The 12,541-nt window shown below is 44.9% G+C and overlaps 1 protein-coding gene across 1 annotated transcript in view; it reads right to left on the minus strand.

Moving 5' to 3' along the window:
* The window catches only part of mov10 (helicase MOV-10), a 43,950-nt gene that overhangs the window by 22,194 nt on the left and 9,215 nt on the right, over window positions 1-12,541 (minus strand). Inside the window, exons 6-10 of the mRNA NM_001173703.1 lie at window positions 3,090-3,336; window positions 1,813-1,938; window positions 1,546-1,708; window positions 892-1,046; window positions 68-241 (exon numbers count right to left, since the gene is read on the minus strand). Of these exons, the coding sequence (NP_001167174.1) occupies window positions 68-241; window positions 892-1,046; window positions 1,546-1,708; window positions 1,813-1,938; window positions 3,090-3,336 (865 nt within the window). The remainder of the gene's footprint in view (window positions 1-67; window positions 242-891; window positions 1,047-1,545; window positions 1,709-1,812; window positions 1,939-3,089; window positions 3,337-12,541) is intronic.

Below are 12,541 nucleotides of genomic sequence, written 5' to 3' on the forward strand. Positions count from 1 at the left end.
TGTAAGGCTCAGTGGTCAAAGGTCAAAAAGGAAGTGTGGGTCGGGCAGATGGGTGGTGTGAGCTCACAAGAGAGGTTGTTTTTTGGGTGGTTGGATAGTTGGGTCTCCAGAAGGGAACAGGACGTTCCCCAGGTTGTGTCTGTCAGCCAGCTCTGCTGCTCTCTGCTGAAGCCTAGTGGTCAGACGGCTCACTGTGAACTCCACATCAAACTTCAGACCATCCACGAAGGAGGACACAAACCTGGAGGGAGGTGGGGGGGATAGAGAGACAGAGGCTACATTATGATTCTCGACCCTTCTCCCCCAAAGTGTACATGCCAGACTCCTTAATCCGTTCAAACACAATGCCACACCCACGGACGTTTGTTTTAGACCCCTCCCTGAATGCAAACACATTTGGGCTGTCTGATTGGTTCCAGAAACCGATGGGTTGGGCCAGTGCCAGAACACATGTGGGTGAAGCTGCGTTTTCCTAGTATGTATTTGGCTTTGATACTGTGATTGGTTAGAGACGATCCAATCGCTGATGAATTTGTTTTCACCACAATTGACGTTACAAAACAACTTCCAATGATGGCAGATTCAGACTAAATTCTGTAACAAACGTTAGAGCAATTTCTTTTAGTGTGAGAGGTCAGAGTATCAGTGTACACTTGTATACTCCACCTCATGGATTTAAAAGAAATGAACAGGTATAAGGAATAAGGTGGAAACTCCCTCTAGCCATGCTTTCACTAATCCAATGCTTGAGGGGGACTGTACGAGTGCACACTTTTGAAGAAAGAGTAGAGAATCGGAATGTAACCAGAGAACCATGGTAACCATGAAGAGAGCGAGCTATTGACTTATAAGATCCTTTCAGGAAGCAGCCTCCTCCAATCATGTCCTTACTTGCTGTTGAATCCTAGTTTGACGGAGTCCAGCTCCACGCGGTGGACGTAACCACGGTATTTGACCACGCCCCCCTTATTAGAGTCACCTGACCTCGTCACCAGGATGGCGTCGCCCCGCAGGACAGACGGACGGTTCTCGGACACACCTGGTACCTGCAAGAGCACACAACATATTGGGCTGGAGATAAACCCTGCACCATCTAGTAGAGGATGAACTACGTTCCTAGTGTTTGTTTGTTTGTGTGTGTGTGTGTGTGTGTGTGTGTGTGTGTGTGTCTCCCCGGACCTGCAGCACCAGTAGTTTCTTGTTGGTCTTGTCTCGGACCATGTGTGTGTGTGTACATCTGTGTTTGTGTGTACCTCTAGCACCAGTAGTTTCTTGTTGGTCTTGTCTCTGACCATGTGGCGTGTGTACATCTGTGTTTGTGTGTACCTCTAGCACCAGTAGTTTCTTGTTGGTCTTGTCTCTGACCATGTGGCGTGTGTACATCTGTGTTTGTGTGTACCTCTAGCACCAGTAGTTTCTTGTTGGTCTTGTCTCTGACCATGTGGCGTGTGTACATCTGTGTTTGTGTGTACCTCTAGCACCAGTAGTTTCTTGTTGGTCTTGTCTCTGACCATGTGGCGTGTGTACATCTGTGTTTGTGTGTACCTCTAGCACCAGTAGTTTCTTGTTGGTCTTGTCTCGGACCATGGGAGTATTGGGCTTGTTGTATCTCTTAATGTCCACCTCCATCTGTAGCTCCTCTAGATACAGCAGCAGCTGGAACCGTTTAGAGTAATTCTCTCTACTCAGACCTGACTCTAGGATAGACCTGGGGGAAGAGGGAGAGAGAGAGAGAAAGAGACATTCACAGCACCCATATTGTACACTGGCAGGGTGGTCTAGGATTACAGAGGAGGAAGAGGAGGCACTCACTGAGCATCCAGTAAAAGAGTAGAGGAGGAGGCGTGTCCGTTGAGGGACTTGATCAGATCTCTGAAATATCCTGGAACCTTGTAGTCCTGGAGACGCACCACAGCTGTCAGGCTGTTGGCTGAGAGACTGACAGGGAGGGGCGGGGGAGGAGGAGAGTGGTAGTGGTAGAACAGGGTGAACCATGGAGAGAGAGAGACAGGGTTAGTATTTTTGAAAAGTATCTGTATGCTGAGGTGTGTTTAATGGCTGTCAAGTGCATGTTACCGCTCAGGTAAATCTCCCTCCTCTACAGTGTAAGGCATAGAGGCTGTAAAGGTAATGGTTCAGGGTCGATAAGGTGTTTTGTTTTTTATCAGGTGTGTGTGTTCTGCCAGATCAAATCATATCAAATTGTATTTGTCACATGCGCCGAATACAACAGGTGTAGACCTTACAGTGAAATGCTTACTTACAAGCCCTTAACCAACAAAGCAATTTTAAGAAAATAGAGTTAAGAAAAGATTTACTAAATAAACTAAAGTTAAAAAAGTAACAATAAAATAACAATAACAGGGGGTACCAGTGCCAAGTCAATGTGCGAGGGTACAGGTTATTTGAGGTAATCGAGGTCATTTGTACATGTAGGTAGGGGTAAAGTGACTATGCATAGATAATAAACAGCAAGTAGCAGCAGTGTAAAAACATTTGATTAATTGTTCAGCAGTCTTATGGCATTGGGGTAGAAGCTGTTAAGGAGCCTTTTGGACCTAGACTTAGTGCTCCGGTACTGCTTGCCACGCGGTAGCAGAGAGAACAGTCTATTACTTGTGACTGGTGTTGATCGCTGAGCTGTAGTCGATGAACAGCATTCTCATAGGTGTTCCTTTTGTCCAGGTGGGAAAGGGCAGTGTGGAGTGCAATGGAGACGGCATCATCTGTGGATTTGTTGGGGCGGTATGCAAATTTGAGTGGGTCTAGGGTATCCGGGATGATGGTGTTGATGTGAGCCATGACCATCCTTTCAAAGCACTTCATGACCACCAACTTGAGTGCTATGGGCGGTAGTCATTTAGGCAGGTTACCTTTGCGTTCTTGGGCACAAGGACTATGGTGGTCTGCTTGAAACATGCAGGTATTATAGACTCAGTCAGGGAGAGGTTGAAAATGTCAGTGAAGACACTTGCCAGTTGGTCCACGCATGCTTTGAGTACACGTCCTGGTAATTCGTCTGGCCCTGTGGCCTCGTGAATGTTGACTTGTTTAATGTGTGTGTTACCAGGTGTGTGTGTGTTACCTACCTCTCAGGTGGTTCCCCGTCCTCTACAGTGTAAGGCAGATAATCCGTAGCGCTGATGATAGCTCTAGGTTTGTAGGGCGCAGTTGGGGCCAGCTCCCTGGCCAACCCTGTCACATACTGGGCCTCGATGAACCGCAGCAGGTGGAAGGCAGGAGAGGAGAGGGAGGGTTTAAACTCAAAGACCAGAGTGGCTGGATAGAAACCCAGGAGGCTGGACTTGAACAGGAGCTGCACCTCATACTGGGCACCTGGGGAGGAGAGGGAGGGAGGGGGAGAAGAGAGGGAGGGAGGGCGTTAGTAACATATTATAGAAAGAGAGTGTGTGCGCACCAGCATGCGTCAGGTTCCCTGAGCCTTCTTTTGGCCCAAACATTTAAATGTTTGTAGATCGGTAAGGTGTTAGCAATATGGTGGAAACTCCACCACTTATACCTGTCCAGACCCTACAGAACTGGAAACATTGAAGGGTTGGGGCCAAAATGAAGGCTGAGGGAGCGATTTGGGCTGTGCATCTCTTGCCTGGTTGGAGCTGTAGTAGGTTGTTGCGGGAGACTTTGCGTGTGCGCGTGCCTATATACAGTGTATATTATATACTGTAGTTAGTATATATTCAATATATACCACAGGAAGACTCAGGAGCCCACTCAGGAGCCCACTCTGCAAATCATCAGATGGAGGTAGGATGCCCACATCGGTAATTGGTTAGGTAACTGACTAATGAAAATATTTAAAATGAACCGCATAATAAATAAATGTTACTTGCCTTTTGTGTGACAAGGGCTGGCCCCAAGCCCGTAAGGGGCCCAAGAGGCAAAACAAATAAAAATGTCACAGGAGCCCACTCGCTATGTTCAAAATACACCAGAGTACATAATTTAGCCACAGAGGATCAATAATACAAAAGTATTGTGGAATAGGTTTTATCACAAGCACATTCAGGTATCTACCAAAATTATGGAAACAAGGTGCTGTGCCACCACGAGCTATCAGAGCAGGTTCAATGCACCATGGCATAGATTCTACAGGTGGACCTAAACCATGCCAGGAAAATGCACCCCACATCATAACATATTCTATAGTGGCTTCCTTTCCTCTTTACCATAGCCACTGCCCAAGCCTGAAGCGGGGTTGTTTGGTACGCATACAGTCCACACTCAAAGTTTCCAAACAGCCAAACATTCAATGAGATCCAGGGATATGGTGCAACAAAAATGTTTATTCTTCTTATATCTAACAGGAAAATGATTATCCAATCAACTTAAAACATAGATTACTTGATATGGAAAATACATAATATGACCTGTCTGTATGGTCAAAAAACTATACCGCTCCCGCATCTAGCAAGGACTCCCTCCCCCCGAAGGCCCAACTTCCTGCCTTTATCCTAACACACTTACCACAGTACAATGAATGGGCAAGAGGGGGGGCCAAAAACGAAGTTATATTCATTTGTTGTTAGTGTATCTCAATCATGTAAATATAAATCATAAAAGGTACGTACCTAATATATCATCAAATACATTCATATTTAATATATTTACACAAATGTACATGGAGCTCGGTATGTTCAGTCTTTTATACAAATATGTCAAAAGTATGACATCCAAAAATGTATGACTACGACATAAAAGAATGTAAGAGTACGACATCAACGAATCAGAGGTGCACGTGATTCAAAGATGGAGCCCTGTGTGTGTGTGTGTGTGTGTGTGTGTGTGTGTGTGTGTGTGTGTCTCATTCCGTCGCCTCAAGGAGCAGACAGAGTTTATTGATTGGTCTCTGTAAGATATTGGTCTTAGTCTTAACCATGACGCTCCGGACAAGACCTTTGGCCCCTGGCAAAGCCTCCACCACACGCCCCATTAGCCAAGAGTTCCTAGGGGCGGTGTCGTCGACAATGACCACAAGGTCACCAGGAATGAAGTTTCTCTTAGTTTTGTTCCACTTGTTCCGCTCCTGCATAAGTGGAAGATACTCCCTGATCCATCTCTTCCAGAAGAGGTCAGTAATATATTGTACTTGCTTCCATCTCCTTCGTGAGTATAGGTCGCTTCTCTGGAATAGTCCTGGTGGCAGGACTGGCTTTGCTTTCAGATGAAGCAGATGGTTCGGAGTCAGGGGTTCTAGATCATTAGGGTCATTTGTTACAGTTGTAATTGGTCTGTCGTTCATAATTGCCTCAACTTCACACAAGGCTGTCTGCAAAGCCTCATCATCCAGTACTTGCTCTTTAAGGACTGAATAGAGGATATTTTTCACCAGTCGGATCAACCTCTCCCATACCCCCCCATGGTGGGCTCCAGAGGGAGGTTTGAATGACCATGTCACTCCTTCCTTCAGTAATTCATTTTGAATCTTGTGATCCAGCTCTTTCAGAGCTTCTCCTAGCTCTCTGTGTGTTCCAACAAAGTTGGTGCCATTGTCTGTTCTGATACTTGTTACTGGGCCCCTTCGACAGATGAACCTGCGCAGGGCATTGATGCAGGCATCAGTATCCAGATAACTAGCAACTTCTAGATGGACAACTCGACTCACAAGGCAAGTAAAGATCACACCATACCGCTTTACATGAACGCGGCCTCGCTTCACCTCTATGGGGTCGAAGTAATCTATGCCCACATGGGTGAAAGGCGGCAAATCAGGTGACACCCGATCTTGTGGAAGGTCGGCCATCTTCTGTTCTCCAGCTCTAGCTTGCATCCGCCTGCAGAAGACACAGCTCTTAAGGATATTCCTTGCTAAGGAGTTGGCACAGGGTATCCAATATCACTGGCGAAGTCTAGAAAGCATGTGACCTCTCCCAGAGTGGCCAACCTGCTCATGGATGTGGAGTAAGATCAGTCTGGAGATGTAGGCGTCTTTGGGCAGGATCATAGGATTCTTTAGTTCCGTAGGCATTGCAGCTTTGTTTAACCTTCCTCCTACTCTCAGAATGCCATTGTCAACAATTGGATCAAGCTTACAGATTGAGCCGCTTCTCTTGGCACATTGTTTTCCCTTCACAACTAGTGCAATTTCTTGTTTAAAGTGCTGTCGTTGCTCAAATCGAATGATGGCCTTTTCTGCTTCATCTAGGTCATCCACAGACAGACTTCCTTTTCCAAACGTCAGTTTGAACTTGTCAATTTGTTCCTTCAATAAGTTTGTCAGACTCTGATCTGATCCTGGATCAGTTTGTGTGAGAACTTTCCTTTTCTGTCTTAACTGTAGAAGAAGTCTCTTCAGTTTCAGCATCCAGACAGCTGCTTTCTTCAAGCTGTTCCATGTTGAATAGTACTAAATCAGTCGGACTCTTTTCTTCCACACGTACTGTTTACGATGACATCTTTTCTCACCTCTGGATCATCCGAAGGGATGGAGCCAAGCTCCTCGGGGACTTTCGGCCATTGTGTTTCTGTTTTCTCCAGGAATTCTGGTCCTTTGCGCCATCTCTTTGAGTTCAGGAAAATTTCAACATGTAATCCTCGAGGCATCATCGGCTGGGTTGTGTTTGGAGTTCAAATACCTCCACTGTTTTGCTTTCGATAGGTCACGGATCATAGCAACCCTATTAACCACAAAGGTATGGAATCTCTTGGTATCGTTGCGGATGTATTTTAGCACAGACTGGCTGTCTGTCCAGAAAGTTGACTCCTCAAATTCAATCTGGAGCTCCAACCTTAACATCCTGTCCACTCGCACTGCCAATGTTGCTGCAGCACGTTCCAGTCTGGGGATCGTCATCTGCTTGAGTGGAGTCACCCTTGATTTTCCCAGTATGAATGCGATGTGGACCTTTTCCATACCGTTTGTGAACCTAAGGTAGCTTGCCGTGCCATAACCTTGCTCACTTGCGTCACCGAAGTGATGCAGCTGTGCGGTCTTGACTTGACCAAAGTTCTCAGGCATCATACACCTGTCTATCTGGAATCTGGAGAGCTGGTCTAGCTCTGAGAGCCATCTCTTCCATGAAATAGAGTGTTCTTCAGGGATGACTTCGTCCCATCCACACTTTAGCTTGCAGAGCACTTGAAGAATTTGCTTTGCCTTTAATACGAATGGGGCGAGGAAACCTAATGGATCATAAACAGAGCTGACAGTTGAGAGAATACCTCTTCTTGTAAGGGGTCTGTTCTTGACAATGACTCGGAAGGTAAACGCATCACTTTCAATGTTCCATCGGATTCCAAGTGCTGTTTCAACAGGCAGCTTTTCTCTGTCCAGGTCCAGTTCTTTTATCTGCTTGGCTTTGTGTTCATCAGGGAGAGAAGCCAGCACAGCTGTTGCTGACCTACTTGGTCAATTTGAACCCACCCTGAGAGCACACATCCCTGAGGTTTTTTGTGAAAGCCATGTCTTGTTCTTCTGTGGCCACTGACTTGAGGCAGTCATCAACATAGAAGTTGGACTTGAGCGTTTGAATCACCTCTTCATCGTACCCCTCAGTTGTTCTCTGCAGTCTTTCGCAGTGCAGAATTTGCACAACTTGGAGAGGATATAGCACCGAAAAGATGTACTGTCATTCTGTACACCTCCAATCTTTTGTTAGTATCACCATCCGGCCACCATAGGAATGGCAGGAAGTCTAAGTCATCTTCATGGACACGTACTTGATGGAACATTCATTCGATGTCTGCCATCATGGCAATGTGCTCTTGCCGAAATCTTAGCAAGACTCCTATACGCGTGTTTGCCAGGTCAGGGCCTTGAAGGAGTTCACAGTTGAGAGATGTGCCTTTATAGGATGATGAACAGTCAAACACCACTCGGATTGTTCCTTTGAGCTTATGGTGAACGCCATGGTGTGGTATGTACCATACCTTGCCTTTCTCTCTGAGAAGCTGTTCTAGTGTTACCTTCTCGGCATAACCTTTTGTTATCATCTCTTCCATGAAGCCTTTGTACTCTGCAGCGTAACCTTCATCCTTCTTGAACTTCCTGATGATATTTAGAGCCCGCTGCTTTGCCATGTCACGATTGTTCGGCAGGACTACATGTTTGTTGCGAAAGGGCAATGGTAAGTAGTAGTGACGGTCTTTGAGGGTTATGGAGCTTGATACAATCTCCATAAACTTACGATCCTCAGCTGACATCTCACTTTTCTCTTCATACTCTCTCTCAGGGAAGTCATGGTTGTACTGATTTACAAGAAGAACCCCCAGGTCGGCCATTGAGATATGATTGGCCATCACCGTAGGACATCCAGATTCTTTTGCCATGGTACAATTGTTAAGAGGACCATGGTACAATTGTTTAGAGGACCGTTCATCACCCATCCAAAGATGGTTTTCACTGCATACGGTCCGTTGCCTTGGCTATTTATGATTTGCCAGGGTTCCATTACCTTTGGAGCATTTACGCCAATCAGGAGTTCGACGTCGGCATCAATTTCCTTCAACTGAACCTCTTTCAGGTATGACCACCTTTTGAGATCTTTCTGAGTGGGAATGTTCTCTCTCGTCACTGGGATCTTATTTTGGGTGTAGACCTTTGGTAATGCAAGAAATGTGTTGCCTTCCACGTTGCCAATCTCTAATCCAGACATCTGAAAGCTCTTGGTAGGACTCTCCTGCCCCATTGTGCGTAGCCAAATTTCAGTCTCACTGCATTTAGCATTCAGCTGCCTCATGAGCCTCTCCGTACAAAATGTTGCTGAGCTACCAGAATCGAGAAACGCATTAGGTTAACACAGACTTGCTTCCATTTGCCACCTTTACTTGAACTGGCACAATTGCAAGTGCAATCTGTACCGGCCCCGGTATCTTCACCAGCTTCCAGTGAAACAAGACCACTGCTGACAGTCTCCTCCCGTTTTACTGCTACCCCACTCATATCTGCCTTTTGAGATCTAAATCTCTCTCTTCCTTCAATGTGCAGGATAGTGGGGTGCTTTTTGACAGCTCTGACAGGTCATCCTTCTTTTACATTCTTTGCTTAAGTGTCCTCTCATCAAACAGCCAAAACAAAGGCCTTTTGATCTCAGAAATTCAACCTTGGATTCGTGTGGCTGTGCCTTCACCAGTTGGCAGTCGACCAATAAATGCCCACCGGCACAAAATACACATGAGATACTGGGAGCATCAGAAGGGTAGGTGCCTGGTTTCTTGACTTTGAAAAACCTCTAAAAGAACAAACATTCAGAGACACAATCTGCCACTACAGCTACTGCAGTGGCAAAGCTGCTTCCCCTACTTTTGGACTTGAACTGCTGTTTAAAGTCAGCTTCTGTTTTGGTTTTTAACAACTTTTTGTTGGACAGGGGATCTTGAATATCTCCATACAACGGATCCTGCAGTATTTTGGCCTGTTTTTCCATGAACGTCACAAGGTCACTGAACTGGGCCCTCAGGTGGCTTCTCTCTAAAATATCACATGCCGTAGACCTCCATTTTTCCATAAGTTTGTAGGGAAGTTTAGAGGATCACCGTCAAACATAGGGATCTCCTTAACAGGGAGTGTGGCCTGTTTGTGCTGTAGTACAAGGAGGTCAGCAATTTCATTCTGCCTTTGCATGACAGTAGAGAGGTTATCATGGCTGGTATTATCGCTGATACCCGCAGTGTTGATTCTGTGTTGATTGCTAGACCTTGCTGTTGGATGCTGAAGGGTGTGCTTTATGACTGTTTTCTGAATAGGTTTTGATGGCTTTGTAGTTGGTTGTTGTAAAACTCTTTGTAGTGGGGTCTTTGGAACTGCACCTAATGCAGCAAACTCAACAGGTGATGGTTCAGATTCCTCATAGACCTCAGGTTCCTGGTTCTCAAAATAAGTGTTCATTCCATCTTGTTGGCTTAGTAAGTGGGCTGCCACGGCATGGGATTGAGAAGTTGACTCAACACTCTCCAGGACCTTCAGTCTGGCATTATATGCTGCTATGTCCATTTCCAGTGCCATTTTCTCCATCCTAACATTCAGTTGAGCTTTCTCCAGTTCCAATGCATGCTTGTCCGGTAATGATGCTTGGCGAGCTAGTAGAGCTGCTCGTTCTGCCTCAGCTTTTAGGCGTGCAGAGGACACTGAGGAAGCAGTCTTAGAATACTTTGTTTTACTTGATGTTTTTGACACATTGGAAATGCTGTCGTGTGGTTCAATGAGCGTTTGTGGCTCAACTTCAGCTTTTTTCCATATTTCCACCTCTTTCAGGAAATGTTCATAAGTTCTTATTCTTGGTTGATAATAGTTCATGCTCTCCTGTTCCTGTTCCTCCTCTGTGACCAGCTCTAGCACAGATTCATGAGCATTCTTAAAGTCATTGAGAACAGCATAAAATGCTTCAAGACTATTTCATTCATTCATTTTGCGTGTACACACTCCAAGTTTGCTTCTCCGGGATGCATAGAGTGAATTTAGATGCTCCTCTGCCCTCTCCAGTGGAGTCTTATTTGGGATTTCATCCTCCATCATTGACTTTTAGTTCACTCAATTTACAATGACACAGTTGTTGGTTTGATTGTTAAACGTAATGCCCCTTTAGACCTCCTTTAATGCTTTAAAAACACAGTCATCCATTTCAGCAAATTGACCCATTTGGAATTGAACATGTGCAGGTTCGACATTATAGATGCGTTTTAAACATTTCATCCCATTATAAGTTTTGTCCCTTTAATGAAGTTTAAACATGCAGTATCTTTAGATCCTTAAGTTGCATTCGTTGCGTTGATGCATTGCATTTCCACGTTAGGCCAAATATTAGACATATGATTAGGCTACATTGTGCATAGGATCTCAGTGTTTCCCAAACTTAAACTTCTTAATTGTTTTCACAGCGCTGTGTTTTGAATTCCATTCCCAAGTTTATCAAACATTCCAATTATAAGCACATTTGCGCTTCCATAATATGCATGATCAAACGATCGCATTGAACAGGGCAGCTCATTAATTCGCAGTGGTTACTCACAGCTGGTGAATTCTAGGAGTTCAAGTCCTTCCAAGCGAGCTGTCCTTATGGTCCGAATGCAATTACAAATAGAACAATATCCAGCGTGTGTCCGAACCGGAGATTTCCTTCCGATAGCAATCCTTCATGGAGTTTTTTGACTTGATTATAGTGGCTTCCTTTCCTCTTTACCATAGCCACTGCCCAAGCCTGAAGCGGGGTTGTTTGGTACGCATACAGTCCACACTCAAAGTTTCCAAACAGCCAAACATTCAATGAGATCCAGGGATATGGTGAAACAAAAATGTTTATTCTTCTTATATCTAACAGGAAAATGATTATCCAATCAACTTAAAACATAGATTACTTGATATGGAAAATACATAATATGACCTGTCTGTATGGTCAAAAAACTATACCGCTCCCGCATCTAGCAAGGACTCCCTCCCCCCGAAGGCCCAACTTCCTGCCTTTATCCTAACACACTTACAACAGGACAATGAATGGGCAAGAGGGGGGGACCAAAAACTAAGTTACACTAACAACAAATGAATATATCTCAATCATGTAAATATAAATCCTAAAGGTACGTACCTAATATTTCATCAAATAAATTCATATTTAATATATTTACACAAATGTACATGGAGCTCGGTATGTTCAGTCTTTTATACAAATATGTCCGAATCGGCTCTAACATATTCTTTATATTCCTTGTTTACTCAAGTATTTCCTTTATTTGGGCAGTTACCAGCATGCCTACAGTCTGGAAGGCAGCATGTGCACCAAATCAAATCAAAATCAAATTTTATTAGTCACATGTGCCAAACACAACAGGTGTAGACCTTACAGTGAAATGCTCACTTACGAACCCCTAACCAACAGTGCAGTTTAAAAAAAAATGCGGATAAGAATAAGAGATAAAAGTAACAAGTAATTAAAGAGCAGCAGTAAAAAATAACAATATATAGAGGGGGGGGTCAATGGGGTTCAATGTGCGGGGGCACCGGTTAGTTGAGGTACTATGTACATGTAGGTAGTATTATTAAAGTTATGCATAGATGATAACAACAGAAAGTGGCAGTGGTGTGGAGAGGGGGGGGGGGGGGGGGGGGTAATGCAAATAGTCTGGGTAGCAATTTGACTAGATGTTCAGGAGTCTTATGGCTTGGGGGTAGAAGCTGTTTAGAAGCCTCTTGGACCTAGACTTGGTGCTCTGGTACCGCTTGCCATGCGGTAGCAGAGAGAACAGTCTATGACTAGGGTGGCTGGAGTCTGACAATTTTTAGGGCCTTCCTCTGACACCGCTTGGTATAGAGGTCTTGGATGGCAGGAAGCTTGGCCCCAGTGATGTACTGGGCTGTTTGCATTACCCTCTGTAGTGCCTTGCAGTGATGCAACCAGTCAGGATGCTCTTGATGGTGCAGCTGTAGAACCTTTTGAGGATCTGAGGACCCATGCCAAATCTTTTCAGTCTCCTGAGGGGGAATAGGTTTTGTTGTGCCCGCTTCATGACTGTCTTGGTGTGCTTGGACCATGTTAGTTTGTTGGTGACGTGGACATCAATGAACTTGAAGCTCTCAACCTGCTCCACTACA

This window comes from Salmo salar, chromosome 17, assembly GCF_965601325.2.
Source record: "Salmo salar chromosome 17, fSalSal1, whole genome shotgun sequence".
Lineage (NCBI taxonomy): Eukaryota > Metazoa > Chordata > Actinopteri > Salmoniformes > Salmonidae > Salmo > Salmo salar.